Genomic DNA, 16,695 nt, shown 5'->3' with positions numbered 1-16,695 from the left:
CAACACATGAGCCCCAAGTTCAAACTCTCTTTACGTACACAACATTTTAAGTTTCCCAGCCATTGATGTGACTGGAATGTTGAATGTACTGTGGAATCTAGTTGACGAGATTAATTTCCAGCCTTGAATTGCTAAGAAATGTCGCAAGATGGATGTGATCAATGTCCCTGCGCTTAAATTATTTTCTAAACTTGAACAGTATCTATTGATGAGTGGTAGGCCCCGTACAAGATTGCAGCTTATAAATAAAGCCCTTAACTATCATACGCTCTACAAGTAAAAACAATGGGATCATTAGCCATTAAGAAAGTATTTTCCCTTCTCATCAACTTTGTCCTATTTGCTCAGTTGGTTTCATCACTGGACGCGCCTGCCTTTTCTTCTAATTCTTCCAAAGAAGCTACTGCTCTTCTTACATGGAAAAACAGCCTTCAAAACCAATCCCAATCCCACTTATCTTCATGGACTTCAGTTTCTTCTTCCATTAGGAATCCATGCAATAATTGGCTTGGTATTTCATGCAACCTTGCAGGAAGCGTCATCAAAATAAACATTACCGAATCTAGCTTACAAGGTATGCTTCAAGGATTTTCTTTTTTGTCATTTCCAAATCTTGCGTACATTGATCTTTACATGAACGCACTTTTTGGTTCAATTCCACCTCAAATTAGCTACCTCTCAAAACTCGAATATCTCGATTTGTCCTATAATCAGTTTTCAGGCAAAATCCCACCAGAAATTGGCAAGCTAGCTAATCTTAAGGTCCTCCACCTTATACAGAATAACTTAAACGGCTCCATTCCTGAAGAAATAGGGCGCCTAAACCTTCTAACTGAACTTGTTCTTCCCAACAACCATATAGACGGTTCCATCCCTTCTGCTTTAGGCAATTTGAGCAACTTGGTTATTTTGTTTCTTTATGGCAATGAACTTTCTGGTTTTGTTCCTCCAGAAATGGGAAACCTCTCCAATTTGGATCAACTTTTCATTAGTCGCAACCACCTGACTGGTCCAATCCCTCCCACTTTCGGGAACTTGAAAAAGCTAACCATCTTGATCATGTTTGATAATTCACTTTCCGGCCCCATCCCTTCAGAACTTGGAAATTTGAAATCCCTAAAGAATATAAGTTTTCAACACAATAATCTTTCGGGTTCAATTCCAGCATCATTAGGTGATTTGGTAAATCTTACTCTACTTCACCTGGATAATAATAGGCTTTCTGGATCCATTCCTACAGAAATAGGAAACTTGACTTCTCTCAAATATCTACAGTTGGATCAAAACCGACTGCGTGGTTCTCTTCCAACTTCTTTTGCTAACTTAAGCAATCTGATATCTTTATTCCTTCGTGAAAACCAACTTACCGGTCCTATTCCTCAAGGAATTGGAGATCTCATCAACTTGGAAACTCTACAGCTGAACACAAACCAAATTATTGGTAATTTGCCTCAAAACATTTGCCATATTGGTGGATCACTCCGGTACTTTGATGCAAGCAACAACTATTTCGTTGGTCGAATTCCCAAAAGCTTAAGAAATTGCACAAGCATAGTCAGACTCCTTTTAGGAGGTAACCAACTCATTGGAGATGTAGCTAAGGACTTCGGTGTCTATCCAAACTTGGAGTTCATAGATCTAAGTCATAATAGATTTTATGGAAGGATCTCAAGTAATTGGGGACAGTGTCAACAACTACACACCCTACTTTTGGGTAAAAACAATATTACTGGTAGCATACCACACGAGATTGGAAATTGGAATCAGCTAGGTGAGCTTGATCTTTCTTCAAATCATATAGTTGGGGCGATTCCAAAAGAATTCGGAAGGTTGATTTCTTTAGAGCGATTGAGGATGAATGGCAATCAACTCTCTGGTGCTATTCCTTTTGAATTTGGATCATTGAAACATCTTGAATATCTTGACTTGTCCTCAAACAAGCTGAGTAAGTCAATTCCAAGTAATTTCGGGGACTTCGTGAAATTGATCGACTTGAATTTAAGCCACAACAATTTTAGTGAAGGGATTCCAGCTCACCTCCTAACCTTATCTCATATCTCCAAATTAGATATAAGTTATAACTCTTTAGATGGAGAGATACCATTGGAAATTAACAAATTGGAGAGCTTAGTGATCTTAAATCTCTCCCACAATTATCTTTCTGGTTTCATTCCGAAAGCATTCGAACAAATGCGTGGCTTGTTGTATATCGACATATCCTACAATGAGTTGCAGGGTCCCATTCCCAATAACAATGCATTTCTAAACGCTCCTGTAGAAGCATTACAAGGGAACAAGGGATTGTGTGGTAATGTTACAAGACTACAACCTTGCAATGCTTCCATGATAAACAAACATAGCTCAAAAAAGGGACACAAAGTCGTGTTTCTTCTCGTTTTCCCGCTTTCAGGAGCAGTTTCTGTTCTACTTTCTTTCCTTGGGTTTTTTCTCTTTAAGCAAAGAAGAAGGACAAATCTAGAACCCAAACAAAACAAGATTGAGGGCCATGTATTTCTTTCAATATTACAATTCAATGGAAGAACATTGTATGATGAAATCATAAAAGTGACCAATGGTTTTGATGCTCTATACTGCATTGGGAAAGGAGGACATGGAATCGTCTACAAAGCAGAGCTAACTTCAGGACCTACCGTAGCTGTGAAGAAATTCAATCAACCACTACATGACATTTGCGAGAATAGATTTCAAAAGGAGTTCTTGAATGAGATAAGGGCATTGACAGACATACGACATCGAAACATTGTGAAACTTTATGGTTTCTGTTCCAATGTGCAACATTCCTTTTTGGTTTGCCAATATCTAGAGAGGGGTAGCTTGTCCCTAATCTTGGGCAACGAAGATGCTGCTAAAGTATTGAGCTGGAGTAAGAGATTGAATATTGTTAAAGGTGTGGCATATGCCTTGTCATACATGCACCATGATTGCTCCCCTTCGATTATTCATCGTGACATATCAAGTAGCAACATCTTGTTGGATTCTCAATTTGAGGCTCATGTTTCAGACTTTGGGACTGCTAAGCTTTTGGAGCTAGACTCATCCAATTGGACTTCTCCTGTAGGCACTTATGGATATATTGCACCAGGTAAATTGTTTCATTGTCCTATCGAAGAAAAGTATGCATATGTGTTGATTTTGTCCTTCTTTCCTTCATTTCTTTTCTTTTGCAGAGCTTGCTTATACAATGAAGGTAACTGAAAAATGTGATGTGTATAGCTTTGGGGTATTGGCAATCGAAGTCATTAGAGGAAAGCATCCAGGTGATTTGATCTCCTCACTATCATCGCCATTAGCTATGGAGAACATACAGGTGAAAGATGTGTTGGACCAACGTCTTCCATTTCCAACAGTTCAAGTTGAGAATGAACTTATAATAGTTGTACAGCTTGCCATGAAATGCTTAAATGTCTGTCCACAATCACGGCCGACGATGGAAATGATTTCTAAAGTGTTATCGACCAATATGGCACATTCCTAGAGCCATCCAGAAGTGCATTGCCAACTTGAAGTTGAGAGTTGAAGATTATACATTGCACAGATAATAATTAATGAAAATAATTAATGAAAATAAGTGCAAAAATTATTAGAGCATTTCCATCCCATGTACTTGTGTAACTTTAGTGTTGTTAGTTGTATGAGTGTTAATGTATCTTTTTTTATCATCTCATGTCCTTCAATTCAGTTCCAACTATATCAATCAACCAAAGCGTCTTTTGGGAGTATAAATGTTGCAAGTTTTTGCAACTTGAAGGTTCGTTTGTTCTCAATAAATCTTTTTAATAGAAACCCATGTGATTTGAAACTTTTGGAGTTGAAGACCTTAATTTTAAAAAGTCAGAGCTTGAGACATCAATCTTTACTTTTTATTTTATCTTGACTCTTATATAAAAAATTTTTGAGCAGCATGATATTTTTTATATCTTCTATAAAATATGCAAAACAAATAGTACGTAGCTTTTGGCTAGCAATAGTGAAGGGTGGAAGGTAATTCCCACCCATATGGCCGAACATCACCGTACATGGGGAGGCTACCAAGTGGAGGGGGGATCTGCCCAGTAACACTAATAAAGCTATTATTATAAATGTATTGTGATAGAAGAGTTATTATTTGGAATTATTGGAATATAGACATGTGGTACTCACATCCTATCATATATGTGTTGTCATGATAGTAAAGTTTGATACTTACATAAACAACTGTAATTGCATAGCATGTTGTGATAGAACGAGAATACTACGTCATCTGTATTCTTTCAGTACTTAATAACTTGTATTAAACTTCGGGTTTAAACTGAAAAAAAATTGCAATTATATCAAATTTGCTAGACCTTCACAAGATCTTGGAAAGATAGTCGCTAATCCTTCCTGAGATTTACATGAATCTAGCCAAACCTCCAACAATTTTTCTAGATGTTATCTCAAATGAAAACTTGTAATTCAAAAGCCCCTAGACCTCTTGCTATACTTGCGATTTACATGTCGCAGAGTAATTATTTGGTACACGCTCATTTGGCTTGTAATTTGGCAAATTTGAACTTTTAAAAGGTTTCTTAAACCTAGTTAAACTCTAATTCTAGCCACCCTTCCTATATAAACATCCTTATATACGGCTTTTATGTGTGGAATCATTCTTGTATAAGCGCGAAGGGCGAGCAACGACTTAGGCACAACATGACACAAGATTGGCAAGCAAGGCATAATGCAAATCGGGAAATAGATGAACATTGTACAAGTCCAAGCTTCTGCTTGGAATACTTCCTGCTTGTTTGAAAGCATGAGTTTTTGTCATGAAAAATGACAAAATATTGCTCGGGGGTCATCCTGCTTGTTTGAAAGCATGAGTTTGAGCAAATGCTCGAACATGCTTTTTAATCCATCATTTTTTGAAATTGTGCTCGAAAACTATTTTAGAGTTTCATTCAAATACTGAGCAAGTATTCTAAAGGCACTATAAGTGATTGCATTCTTTACAATGAAAATTTTTCGTCTAAAAATTTTTTTTCATAACAAATTATTTTTTGCTCCACAAAAAATACTTTTAGGGACAAAATGTGGCTAACCCATTCGAAGCCATTTGAACTTAATTTTTTTAGGACGAAACTATTTCTTCCCAAAAAATTGTTTGAACTGAAGATTATCGTTTAACTATTCAAACGGGTAGGTAATTTAATTCGAAAAACACCAATTTATTTGATCACATTTGAATGAAGCAATTGTTCGAACGCTTTCTTGTTGTTCCAACAATATGATTTGTGTTCGAACATACATAATTCGATCGAACAAGTATGAAAAAACGTTTGACTTAAAAATGTTGTTCAAACGTTTAGTCCCCAGTTCAAATGATTTATTCTCAATTCAAATGATGAAAAAATGGTTTGAACATAACAGTATGTGTTCGAATGATCAAACATGCAGACTGTTTGAATGCACTAATGAACCATTCGAACTGCAATGACAATTTTATTTTCATACGAATGGTTTTTGGTTGCTGGTTCGAATGGCAGCGGAGAAAGTGTTCAAACGATAATAATTAATAATTACCGTTCGAACTGAATATTTTCCATTCAAATGGCAAGACTAATAATAAATCACAAGTTTAAAATAAGAAAACTATATTTAAAAATTATAATTAATACATCACAATTATTCAAATGTTGCAACAAATCAAAACAGTCAATAGACATAATGAGATAAAATTAGTTCTAAGTAATTGAATATTGTTAACGGTGTGGCATATGCCTTGTCTTACATGCACCACGAATGCTAGTGTTCGATTATTCATCATGACATATCAAGTAGCAACATTTTCTTGGATTCTCAATTTGAGACTCATGTTTTAGATTTTGGCACTGCTAAGCTTTTAAAGCTAGACTCATCCAACTGGACTTCATTTGCATGCACTTATGGATATGTTGCACTACAAGAGATTGGGTTTTTGAGACAAAAAATTTTGTCTCAAAAACACAAATTTCATCCCAAAATGTTTTTGGAGATGAAAAAATTTCATCTAATTTGTCTCGAAAAGCCTATCTCAAAAGGTTTTTGGAGACAAAAATCATCTCAAAAATCATTTTTAGGGATGAAATTGGGCGGAACCAATCGAAACTATTCAAACGGGATTTTTTTTTAAACAAACCAATTTCATCTCAAACAATTGTTCGAATGGAATAATGTTCAGTTTGAATTGACACGTCCATTCAAACAATATGAAATTTTGATTCGAATTAATAACCATATTTGATCCTGTTCGAACGGACAGAGTGTTCGAACATATTTTATGCATTCGAACCAATAAATGTTTCAAATGACTTTTGTTCGAATATAAATTATGTCCATTCGAACAGACATTCTATTTTCAGAAATTCAGTTTGTTCGAATGAGGTTTTACACATTAATGTTGTTCGAAGAAATATTTTATTGTTCGAATGGTCGTACAAACTATATTTCTTGATTGTCGTTTGAATGAGTTAATTTTTGTTTAAATGAGTTTGTTTTTGTTCGGATAGATTTATAAATTGTAATATATAGTTTGAACTGGTTATTTAGCAATCGAACGGTATTAATCATGCATAACATAATTTAATTAAAAATACCATACTAATATTACACATATTGTATGGTTAATACGTTCGAAGTATTGTACGGGCTAGCATAACTTTGTAATTGGTTTTGCCTTATTACATTTGAATCTACATCTTTCTTATCAAATTGATTACAACAAACCATAGCTTATAGATTTACTTGTTTTTCTTTCAAAAATTTGGTCGCTCAAGCCAATTGTCGACCTAGTGTTGAGTGAAATCTTTGTCTGAAGTTCGCTCGAGCAACATATCAAACGAACTTTCTGTTGAACACAAGCTTCTTTTCTCTTTCCTATTGGAGGGTATGCTTGGAATGCATTTTTTCAAACACATCATCAAGGTGCTCTGAACAGTATAGTAACACAAGAAGAGGAGAGAAGCAAGAAAAAATACCACAAATCATCTTGGGTTTCAATTTTCAAACAAAGGCCAAATACATGTCAAGATTCTACTTACTCCTACACTTTAGTTTCATTCTCATCAATATTTTATACCAAGTACTAGGTGGTTAGATGGTTAAGTTCTCCTAAATGGCAAGAAAGGAACCCACATGACATTCAATGCCAGGACTACTAATATACCCAGAATACCCTTTCTCCTTAATCACTCTTTGCTAGGTTTTGTTTGACCGTGTGCCGTATGGCGACCGCCGGGGCTCATCTTGGGCCATCGGCAATGGCTAGCTGGTAACGTACGTTTGTTGATTTGGTGGCTCATCCGCTACAGCCGTTACCTGAGATTGAAGTTCTGTTTCATCCTACTAAGCCGTAGACGGCGAAATCTGTGTTCTGTTCTCCAAGGAGGAAATCAAAAAATCTGTTGCTCCATTTTGGTTTTCCATGGTCCCTAAATTTCTAAGGCAGCGTCCATCCCTTGATGCAATCATAATGTTCATCTGAAATCTCTGGGGGTCTGAGTTCGCAGCCGATGATTTTGGCAATGAGAAAGCCTAGGAATGTGTTCGTGCATCTGAGTAATGAGGCTAATTTTGTGAAGGCCTTGTCAAGGGAGGCTATTGATGTAGATGGGGTTCCCTATTGAGGGTTTGGCATACGGGATTTGATGAGGATATAGAGCCTTCTTTGGCACCGATGTGGGTCTTCCTCCCTGGATTACCACCAAACTTTTACTATGAATCGTTCTTGATGAATATCACCGCCCTGTTGGGGTGATTTTTGCATCGTGATAATGCCACCAAATGTGCGACAAGATTCGATGGGGCACTGGTTTGCTTGGAATTAGATGCGGATAAGGAACCGGTTAGGGGAATTTGGACTAGAAATCCTCATCATGCCTCAAGTTTCTATATTGAGGTTGAGTATGAGATGCTCCCTGCTTTTTGTTCTAAATGTTGTATTTAGGGGCATAATTTAAAGACATGCAAATGGATGGGTGGTGGCACTAAGGCCATTGATAGGAAAAAAAAGGGGATTGAAAAGGAAACAGAGAAGATGGTGAATATTTGGAAGCCTAAGCCACCTGTGGAAGACACACCGAATGAGGTATTGATGCTTACTGCTGTGCCGAATGATAAGTTGGTATCCTTGCCAACTATGGACGCTTTGCGGTATGAATTGCCTATGAATGTCGTTGTCGTTAATGTGGGAATGGATGCAAAAGTGGATAGGGACTTGGCTGGTGCTAGTTATTCTAAATTACAGGGTTAATGAAGATTGTGCTGCTAAAGAATTACTTGTGATTGGTAGTCAGGACACAATGGAAGAGGGTCATGCACTCATTAGCGTGATGTTGAATTGCCTGCTAATTTATCTGTTGTGGATGTTTTAGTGGCTGACAATGTGGATATCACTGTGGACATTCCTAGTTCTTCAGAAGTGCAGATATGTGGTGGAGTTCGTGATGATATGGAAATAGAGTTGGTAGAGTCTGGTACTGTGGCCACAAGTCTTGATGTGGATCCAAGGTCTTCTTCGATGGTGATGGAGCCATGTGGTATGATGATGCATGAGGTGTTAGTTGAGATGATGGCAGAGGATGGGGCATTACATGGTCCTAGAGAAGATCGAATGATGGGGTCTTTGGCTATTATGATTCCAGTTGATGAGTTACCACCGGATGGAGTGGTTGAAGATTATGCCTCGGAGCCAGATGAAGAAAGGGTAGAGCATCTATGTAAAAAAAAAGACTATCCCTCTTATGGGGATGCTATAGCAGCTAAGAATGTTGTTAAGGGTGGAAGATCTCTCAAAAGCTCATCTCAGGTTTCTAGCAAGCCCGCTCGAATGAATTTATGTTCTATCAACCTCTCTTTTGGAATATCCATGGGATTCGATTGTCACGGAGAAGACTTTGTACGTTGGTGAAGAAGTTCCAAGTAAATTTTCTTTTGTTGGTTGAGCCTTTTGTTGATGAAAGTAATTTGGAAGTTTTGAAAAATTGTTTGAAGTTCAAATATGGGTATTCTAATCAAAGCGTTGGTGGGAAATTATGGCTGCTATGGAAGGATGGTTTAGAGGTTTCACTTGGTCAATTTAGTGATCAGCATGTGTCTGTCTTGCTTAAGGTTGACTCACACTCTATTGTGGTTTATGTGGTTTATGCAAAATGTAATCATTTGGAGAGGCGAGACTTGTGGAGGCTGTTACAGTTGGATGCAGTGCAAGATACCCCTTGGCTATGTCTTGATGATTTCAATATTATTCATGGGGATGATGAACGTAGTGGTGGTAGACCCTAGTCGAGAATTGCAATGGATGAGTTCAATAATTTTATTGAGGCTTGTGGGTTAACGGAAATGAAATCAATGGAGCGGAGGTTTCCTTGGTGTAATGGGCAGAGTGGCTTGGCAAGAAGCTGGTCGAAACTGGACAGATGCCTTCTAAATCCTTTGGCTGTGGACTTGTTACCTGATGCTTTGTGTAATTATTTGCCTCTCTTGACATCGGATCACTCTCCGATGTCTTTTTTCTTAAAGACGCAGGCATGTAGATATGGGCTTTCTTCGTTTAAGTTCCAACAAATGTGGGCGTCTCATCAGAATTTCAGAGAGGTTGTGTAAGGCTCTTGGCAGGTTCCAGCTGCTGATGTGGGGCTCTTTCGGCTTGCTGCTAAATTAAAAAAGTTGAAAGTGGTATTAAAGGACTTGAATCGTAGAGTTTTTGGTCACATTGAGACTAATATTAATGATTTGGAGAAGCAAATTGAACGACTTGAAAGTCAGTTGCATGCTAATTTTTCTAATGAAGTTGAGACTAAATTATTAATTGCTAAGGAAGAGATTGCGGTTTGGCTTCTCAGAGAAGAGACTCGGTTATCACAAAAGGCTAAAATTGGGTGGATGGAGAAGGGCGAGGCTTCTGCGTAGTTTTTTAAAATGTTTGCTTTTATGAATAAGCCGATTGTGTAGGAAATGCAACTCCGAGACGGATCTTGTTTAAATTCTTTGGAGGTTATCCATGCTGGGGCTGTGGATTTATTGAAAGTGACTTCCTTAAGGCAAGACCAAGGAGGGATCCTCCAGATTTATCTTTGTTTTTGCAGAATGTTGTTTTGGAGGAGGTAAATAATCTCCTCCTTTAGCTCCCTTTAATCCAAGATGTGAAAGAGGCTATGTTTTCTATTCCGACTAATAGTAGTCTAGGTCCAGATGGCTTTGGTTCTGGGTTCTACTATTCGTGTTGGGATATTGTGGAGGCTGATGTGATGGCAGGAATTAGGGAATTTTTTAGTGGCCTCTCCATTACCCAGATTCTACTCTTATATTGTGCTACTTCTGAAAGTGCAAAACTCAATTGGGTTTGACAAATTTAGGTCCATCAGCTTGTGTTTTGTGATCTATAAGGTCTTCTCCAAAATTTTGGTTCGTAGATTGTCACCTATTTTAAATAAGATTATTTCACCAGAACAGGGAGCTTTCTTATCTGGAAGAAGTATATTTGGGAATATTACTCTGGCTCAAGAGATGATTCAATTGTTGAATAAACGGGTTCGTGGTGGTAATGTCCTAGTTAAAGTGGATATGGCTAAGGCGTATGACAGTGTTGACTATGATTTCTTATTACAGGTTATGTCTTCGTTTGGTTTTGGCCCTCGGGTTTGTGAGTTGATCAGGCAATGTATTTCCACGCCATGGTTCTCTTAGTTATGAATGGCACAATGAAAGGCTTATTCCCCAGTGGGCGTGGTTTGAGGCAGGGGGATCCTCTGTCTCCGTAGTTTTTTATTCTTGTGGAAGAAATGTTATCCAAATTGTTAAAGCATAAGTTTGGAAATGGGATGATTGTTCCATTTTCTCATCCTCGGGGTGCTCCTCTTATATCTCATTTATTGTATGCGGATGACATTGTTGTGTTTGCTAATGGTGGGAAGTCCTCGCTTTGTGTTATCAGGGATGTTTTTGCTCACTATGAAGATAGGTCTGGTCAGACTGTGCGTAAAGGGAAGTCTTTTATTTTCTTCCCAAAGAATTTTACAAGGGCTAAAAAAAATTGCATTGAGAATTACTTAGTTCTCCAAGGGCTTCTTTCCAGTCAAGTACTTAGGTGCGCCTTTGGTTTCAGGAAGACTGAAAGTGACTCATTTTGATGACTTAATGCACCAGCTCCGTGGCCAACTTGAAGGATGGCAAAAGAAGTTTCTATCTTCTGGGGCTCACATCTTGTTGTTAAGGCATATTGTGGCAAGTATCCCCTTTCACTTATTTTCTATTTTCTATGCTCCCAAGGCTGTGGTGGCTAGCCTTAATCAGCTCATAAGTAATTTTTTCTGGGGCTCCTTTAATGGTAAGCCAAAAAGGAAGTGGGTTTCTTGGGATAGAGTGTGCAACTCGATTCTTGAAGGGGGCATGAGACTAAGGAAATTGTAAGATGTGCAGGTGTCGCTTTTTATGAAGTTTGCATGGAATTTATTAACCCAAAACTCAGTTTGGGTCAATTTTTTCAAGCAAAATATGTCAAGGATAGACATGTCTATTTGATTGATGCTAGTAATGGCTCTTTATTCTTGAAGAGAATAGTAGTAGTGTTACCTAAGGTGTTGGGTAATTCCTTGTGGAAGTTAAGGGATGGTCATGTTTCCTTCTGGAGGGATAACTGGTTGAAATCCTGTGCTCTTATCAATTCCTGTGAGATCTCAAACCAAACTTTTATCACAATAAGGGAGTGTTGAATTCAAAATGGGTGGGATGTGGAGCTTCTACGAAGACTAGTGAGGGATTCTAAGCTTGAGGAAATTTTAGCATGTTTAGGTGAGTATAAGGATGGTGCTGATATTCTGATTTGGAAACCGTCATGGAGTGGTAATTTTTCTTCTAAATCGACTTGGGATTGTATTCGTGTTAGGGCCCTAAAATCTAAATGGGCTCTTTGGATTTGACACTCAGCGCTTCCAAAGAAATCCTCAGTTACATTGTGGAAGGCTTTAAATATTTGCCCAAGTGTGGATGCGTGTATTAAAGATTTTGGACCCACATGAATACAAAGAGTTTGGACCCACATGAAGGCTTTAATTTTTTAATAGTGGACTCCACTCTTTTTCAAAGCGATTACGCGACGGTTACATACTTCTCGGTTGTACGTAGAATTACTCTATTAAATTTTCTTATATAACCACCATTTTTAATGATTTCACATTTTGTGATAGAGTGACCGTTATACCATGCATATGTCCATATACTATATATGTAGGTATGCTCTTTTAAGCACCAATATTCATCATGCATTCAGTAGAGATAGGTGGGGTTGACATGGAGGGCGATTTTTTTCTTTCTGCTAGGGCTTTTCTAGTTTTCGCGTGGGGCTTTGCTGCGCCTCCTAGTCATGGCGTGTAGCCCTCTGGTGGCTGCAGGAGGGGTGGGAGTGGTTGAGGGTCAGGGAGAGGGGATTGGTGATGGATCTGGGGGTGATGGGAGTGGTAAAGGAGCTACATGGGGGTGGCCGCACGTTTGCTCAAGCCCTTCAACGGCCTTTGCCAGCTGTAAAATTCAGACTGCCTTTGAGAAGACCAGAATTGATTAATGGGGCTATGGGATTTGTTTTCTCAGACGTGGAGATGGACAGGGCGGCGGAAGAATTGAAGTTTGCCTTAGTGTTAAAGTTTGTGTCAAGAAGGCCTTCCATTAATGTGTTGTGATTGAAGATCATAAAAACTTGGGGTTTCACAGAAGTCCCCATGATTAGTTTTATGGATGAGGTTCATGTTCTATTGCACTTGGCCAATGAGATTATCTGCATGCTTGGGCAAGGGAAGGAAGGATGGTTGCAGGATGCCAATTTCGGTTGTTTAATTGGTCGGTGGAGTTTGACGTTAAAAAGGAGCCCTCCATTGCACCACAATGGTTACTCTTACCTGGGTTGCCTCTACACATTTATCACATGGATTGTCTACAAATTTTGGCTTCTCGGTTTGAAGGATTCCTTGGTTTAGATAATGCGATGTTATACCAAACTCGGGCTACAGGGGCAAGGATTTGTGTGGAAGTGGATCTCCAAGATGAACCTGTGGAGGGTTTTCCATTGGTCATTGGTCAAAAATAAATTTGGCAAAAAGTAACGTATGAAAAGAGGAGTTTCTATTGTTCAAAATGCTTTCGACAAGGGCATACGGTGATAGTTTGTCACTTCAACGTTAAAACTGGGGTCACAAATACTAGAAAAGAGGGGATGCGAGGACTAGGAAAGGAACGTGAGGAGAAAGTTTGGAAGGAAGTAGGGAGAAAAGGGAAAGTGGCGAGTGTGTCTGGCACTAAGAAACAAAGTTTGGAGTTTTCTCAAGAAACTTAGGTGGGGCAGTAGAGTTATGTGGAGGTAGGGAGGATAAAGGAGGTGATGCGGAACGAGGGGGAGGTGAATGATGGAAACGAGAGAGAAAAGGATGTCATTCAGGTAGAGGAGGGGGAGATAGTGCAGAATGATGGTGTGATGGTGAGGGACGATCCTAGCAAGGAGGTGGTGGAAAATTTGAAGTTGCCAATGATAGACAATATAATAAGTCCCGGACTCCCAGGAAATTTAGTAGTAATTGAAGCTCTTAAGGTCTAGAATAAGAGTTTGGAGCAAATTGATAACGTCATTGCACTTGAAAGTGGTGAAGAGGAATGTGAGGACGTATGGTGTGATGTTGATTCTGGAGTTACACGTGAGGAAGCCTTGTTGAAAGTGGCAGAGCATGAAACAGAGGTTACAAATCAGCTGAAGGAGGGAATCCGAGGTTCTTGCTAAGAGAAGGTGGCGTTGGGTTATTCCTTTGAGAGGGATGTTGATGTGGCCTCATTGTTAAGGGGAAAAGAAAAAATGTACGAGTCGGATACTGAACAATGATTGCCAACCAAGAAGACGTTAGTGGAAAAAGCCTTGAGGAAGTCTCAGAGGGTCCATACACGGTCTCATAAATTGTACTTATGATTGATTCAATTTTCTTCTGGAATATTATAGGGTTGGGCAGGTGATTGAGCTGAATTATTGCATATTTTATACATTTAGAACCAATATATTTTATTTATTTCATTACATTATTATTGGTTTTAGATGAAAAAATGGTTAAAATGAATAAATCTGAGTTGTGATTTAAATTGGTTAATAGCATGATTTATGCTTAATTTTATAACTTGTGATTTAATTGGACAATGTTCATTCACATGCACAACATAATTTTGATATTCTATTATTCTCATTTTATTTTATTTTATTTCTAATTTCTATTATTTTATTTCTAATTTCAAATTCAAAGGACTTTCAAGTGGGCAAGACGTTGGAATAACCTAAGAACTTTCAATGAGTGTACGATTCTTCAAATAAGAATAATAATGGAGTTTGAGAGTAATTTGGATCAGAGTTCAAAATGCGTTAGGAGACAGAATGGACACACTTTAGTATTTTAATCATACCTTTCTGCTCAAATATCGGATTGGTACGATTCTTAATGCGTTGGAAAGCTATCTTAAGGAGCTACAAAGTTGTCACTAATAAGGATTTCCAAATTTGAAATCCTGAAGTACGTATGTGGCTACCAAGTTAAGTCTTAAAATTTAAGCGATTTTGTGTGCGGGAATATGAAGACATTAGGGTTTCTTCCTACCCTATTTTAAGTATATCATTAGCACGAAATTGAGGACTTTTGCATAGCAGCACCGCACATTTGAAGAACTCTTCCAGGGTCCAATTGCCGCTCCAACTGCCTCCTCCATTGCCTACCACCTCCATCTCCATTCATTTGACTTGCTCTTTTCATTCCCTACTTTTTATTTAATTTCAGTTTAATGTTTATGGAATATTTTTGAGATCTTTGTCTTAGACTTTTGGGCATTTTATTTGTTGTTTATTTACTTCGTGTTATTTATTTTTCTTGTTTCTTTAACCTTTCATTTAACAGTGATTACAATTGCTACGGATTAATTTTGAGAATTTGTGATTTGAATACAAGGATGAACCCTAGAATATTGGTTTTGGGGCTTTTCAATTTTCAATTCGTATTTTGTCAATTACTTTCTAATCTAGTTTAATTCTTATATTAGTTTTATTTATCTCTCAGTTCCATGGCATATTAGATCGATTAAAGCTTAATTAGGACTTAAATAATTTATGCTTTAGTGTTTAATTTTCAGATTAAATAAGATTGTTTAGTTTAGTTGATTTTCTTTATTGTTAATTTCAATTTGTTAGTTTTTTTTACATTTCATTTCGACACTCAAAAATCCAAAAATATGAATCTAGTCCATGACTAGTGCCTTTTTCATTCTTGTTGCAATCTTCCATCTATTGAGATACCATCATTTTTATTTTCTTTTTGTGAATATTTTCACCATTTTAAATGAGTTTATTTTAAGTAACTTTCCTTGAGGAGACAATTAAGAATTTATCCCTAATTATTACGCTACATCCTTCTGCACTTGCGATAGCCTTTGTGCTACTCATTTTTGAGTGAGTCAGCAGGTCGAGGGGTAGGTTGGGAAAATTAATGAAGAAGTTTAACATGGATTTGTGTGCTATTTCAGAACCAGGCGCGTATGGCATCACTGGGCAATTTTTTGGGTTATTATCATTCTCTGTCCAATGAAGTGAAGGGTGACAAGCTGTGGGTTTTTTGGAAGGACATTCATGCCTTTGAGACAATTTTGATGACGGAACAGATGATATCGGGTTGGTTTAGCAAGGATGGCCAAAGGATCCTGGTGACTTTTGTTTATGCGAAATGCTCTTATGTGGAAAGAAAGGAGCTTTGGAAGAGCCTAGAAGGGTGCCAAGGTTCGGATGTTTCTTGGGTGGTCCTTGGTGATTTTAATGCAATTAGAACGGATATGGAAATGATTGGTGGAAACCTAAGGCCTTTAGTTTCTATGTCTGATTTTAATGATTGTATACATCAGTGTGGGCTGGTTGATTTATCGAGTACTAGACAACAGATGTCGTGGTGTAATGGCCACGAAGGGGCAACGCGCAGCAGGGCGAAGCTTGATAGAGTTCTTGTGAATACGACATTCTCTAATTTTTTTGGTGCGGCTTATTTCCGATTTTTGAGTCAGAAGTTTTCTGACCACTGTCCTATGTTGGTCTATTTGCATAGGCTGTTCTCATCTTACGGTCCATCCCCGTTTCGGTTTCAGAACATGTGGTGTTCATAATTTTTTGTCATGGTGTTCATATAGGGGCGAAGACTGCCTCCTTCAACAAATGTACCCCATTAAAAGATAAAGAATAAGTTCGATGAAAGTTCGTAAAAGCAATCCTAATCTTCCTAGCTGTGTACACATTTTTTCATCCACCCAACCTTAAATGTACGTGATGGGAAAATGAAGCAATAATGAATCTAGTAGCTAGACAATAATTTTCAACCATGAAGAAAAATTGTTGCAAGAAAGTTTAATATACTGGGAAGCCAATGGGGGACAAGGACCCACAAGGCTTTGACCCAATAATATATATATATATATATATATATATATCTTCTATTATATAAGTGCCTACCAGACGGTTGTAAATGGAAATTCTTGTTTTCCGTTTAGTCTTCGTTAAGTCCACGTTAAAGCAGCAATCAGCATTTATTTTGTTCCCAGTCGAAAATCAACTCTCTCAAACCAGACCAGCTCTCTCTCTAGAACCTTGCTCCGAAACTTGCTCCTCCGAATCCAGCTGGGGGGAAG

General features: G+C 38.0%; 1 protein-coding gene across 2 annotated transcripts; it reads left to right on the top strand.

Annotated features, from left to right (window-relative positions):
• The first annotated feature begins 580 nt into the window (after positions 1-580).
• On the top strand, positions 581-3,767 carry LOC109021693 (MDIS1-interacting receptor like kinase 2-like). 2 transcript variants are annotated; one of them, XM_035685638.1, is made up of 3 exons: positions 581-2,908; positions 3,023-3,103; positions 3,189-3,767. In XM_035685638.1, the coding sequence occupies exons 1-3, from the start codon at positions 634-636 to the stop codon at positions 3,494-3,496; spliced, it is 2,664 nt and encodes an 887-aa protein (XP_035541531.1). In that variant the 5' UTR covers positions 581-633; the 3' UTR covers positions 3,497-3,767. The 2 variants fall into 2 exon arrangements, with proteins under 2 accessions (XP_035541531.1, XP_035541530.1); XM_035685637.1 differs by having other exon boundaries at positions 581-3,103.
• Positions 3,768-16,695: the final 12,928 nt, after the last annotated feature.

Source organism: Juglans regia, chromosome 2 (assembly GCF_001411555.2).
Source record: "Juglans regia cultivar Chandler chromosome 2, Walnut 2.0, whole genome shotgun sequence".
Lineage (NCBI taxonomy): Eukaryota > Viridiplantae > Streptophyta > Magnoliopsida > Fagales > Juglandaceae > Juglans > Juglans regia.
This window is presented reverse-complemented; position numbering and strand designations above follow the sequence as displayed.

Coding starts and splice junctions, on each gene's coding strand:
- LOC109021693 (XM_035685637.1), top strand. CDS start 634: ATGAACGCACTTTTTGGTTCAATTCCACCTCAAATTAGCTACCTCTCA. Junction 3,104..3,188: donor TTATGGATATATTGCACCAG/GTAAATTGTTTC, acceptor TTTCTTTTGCAG/AGCTTGCTTATACAATGAAG.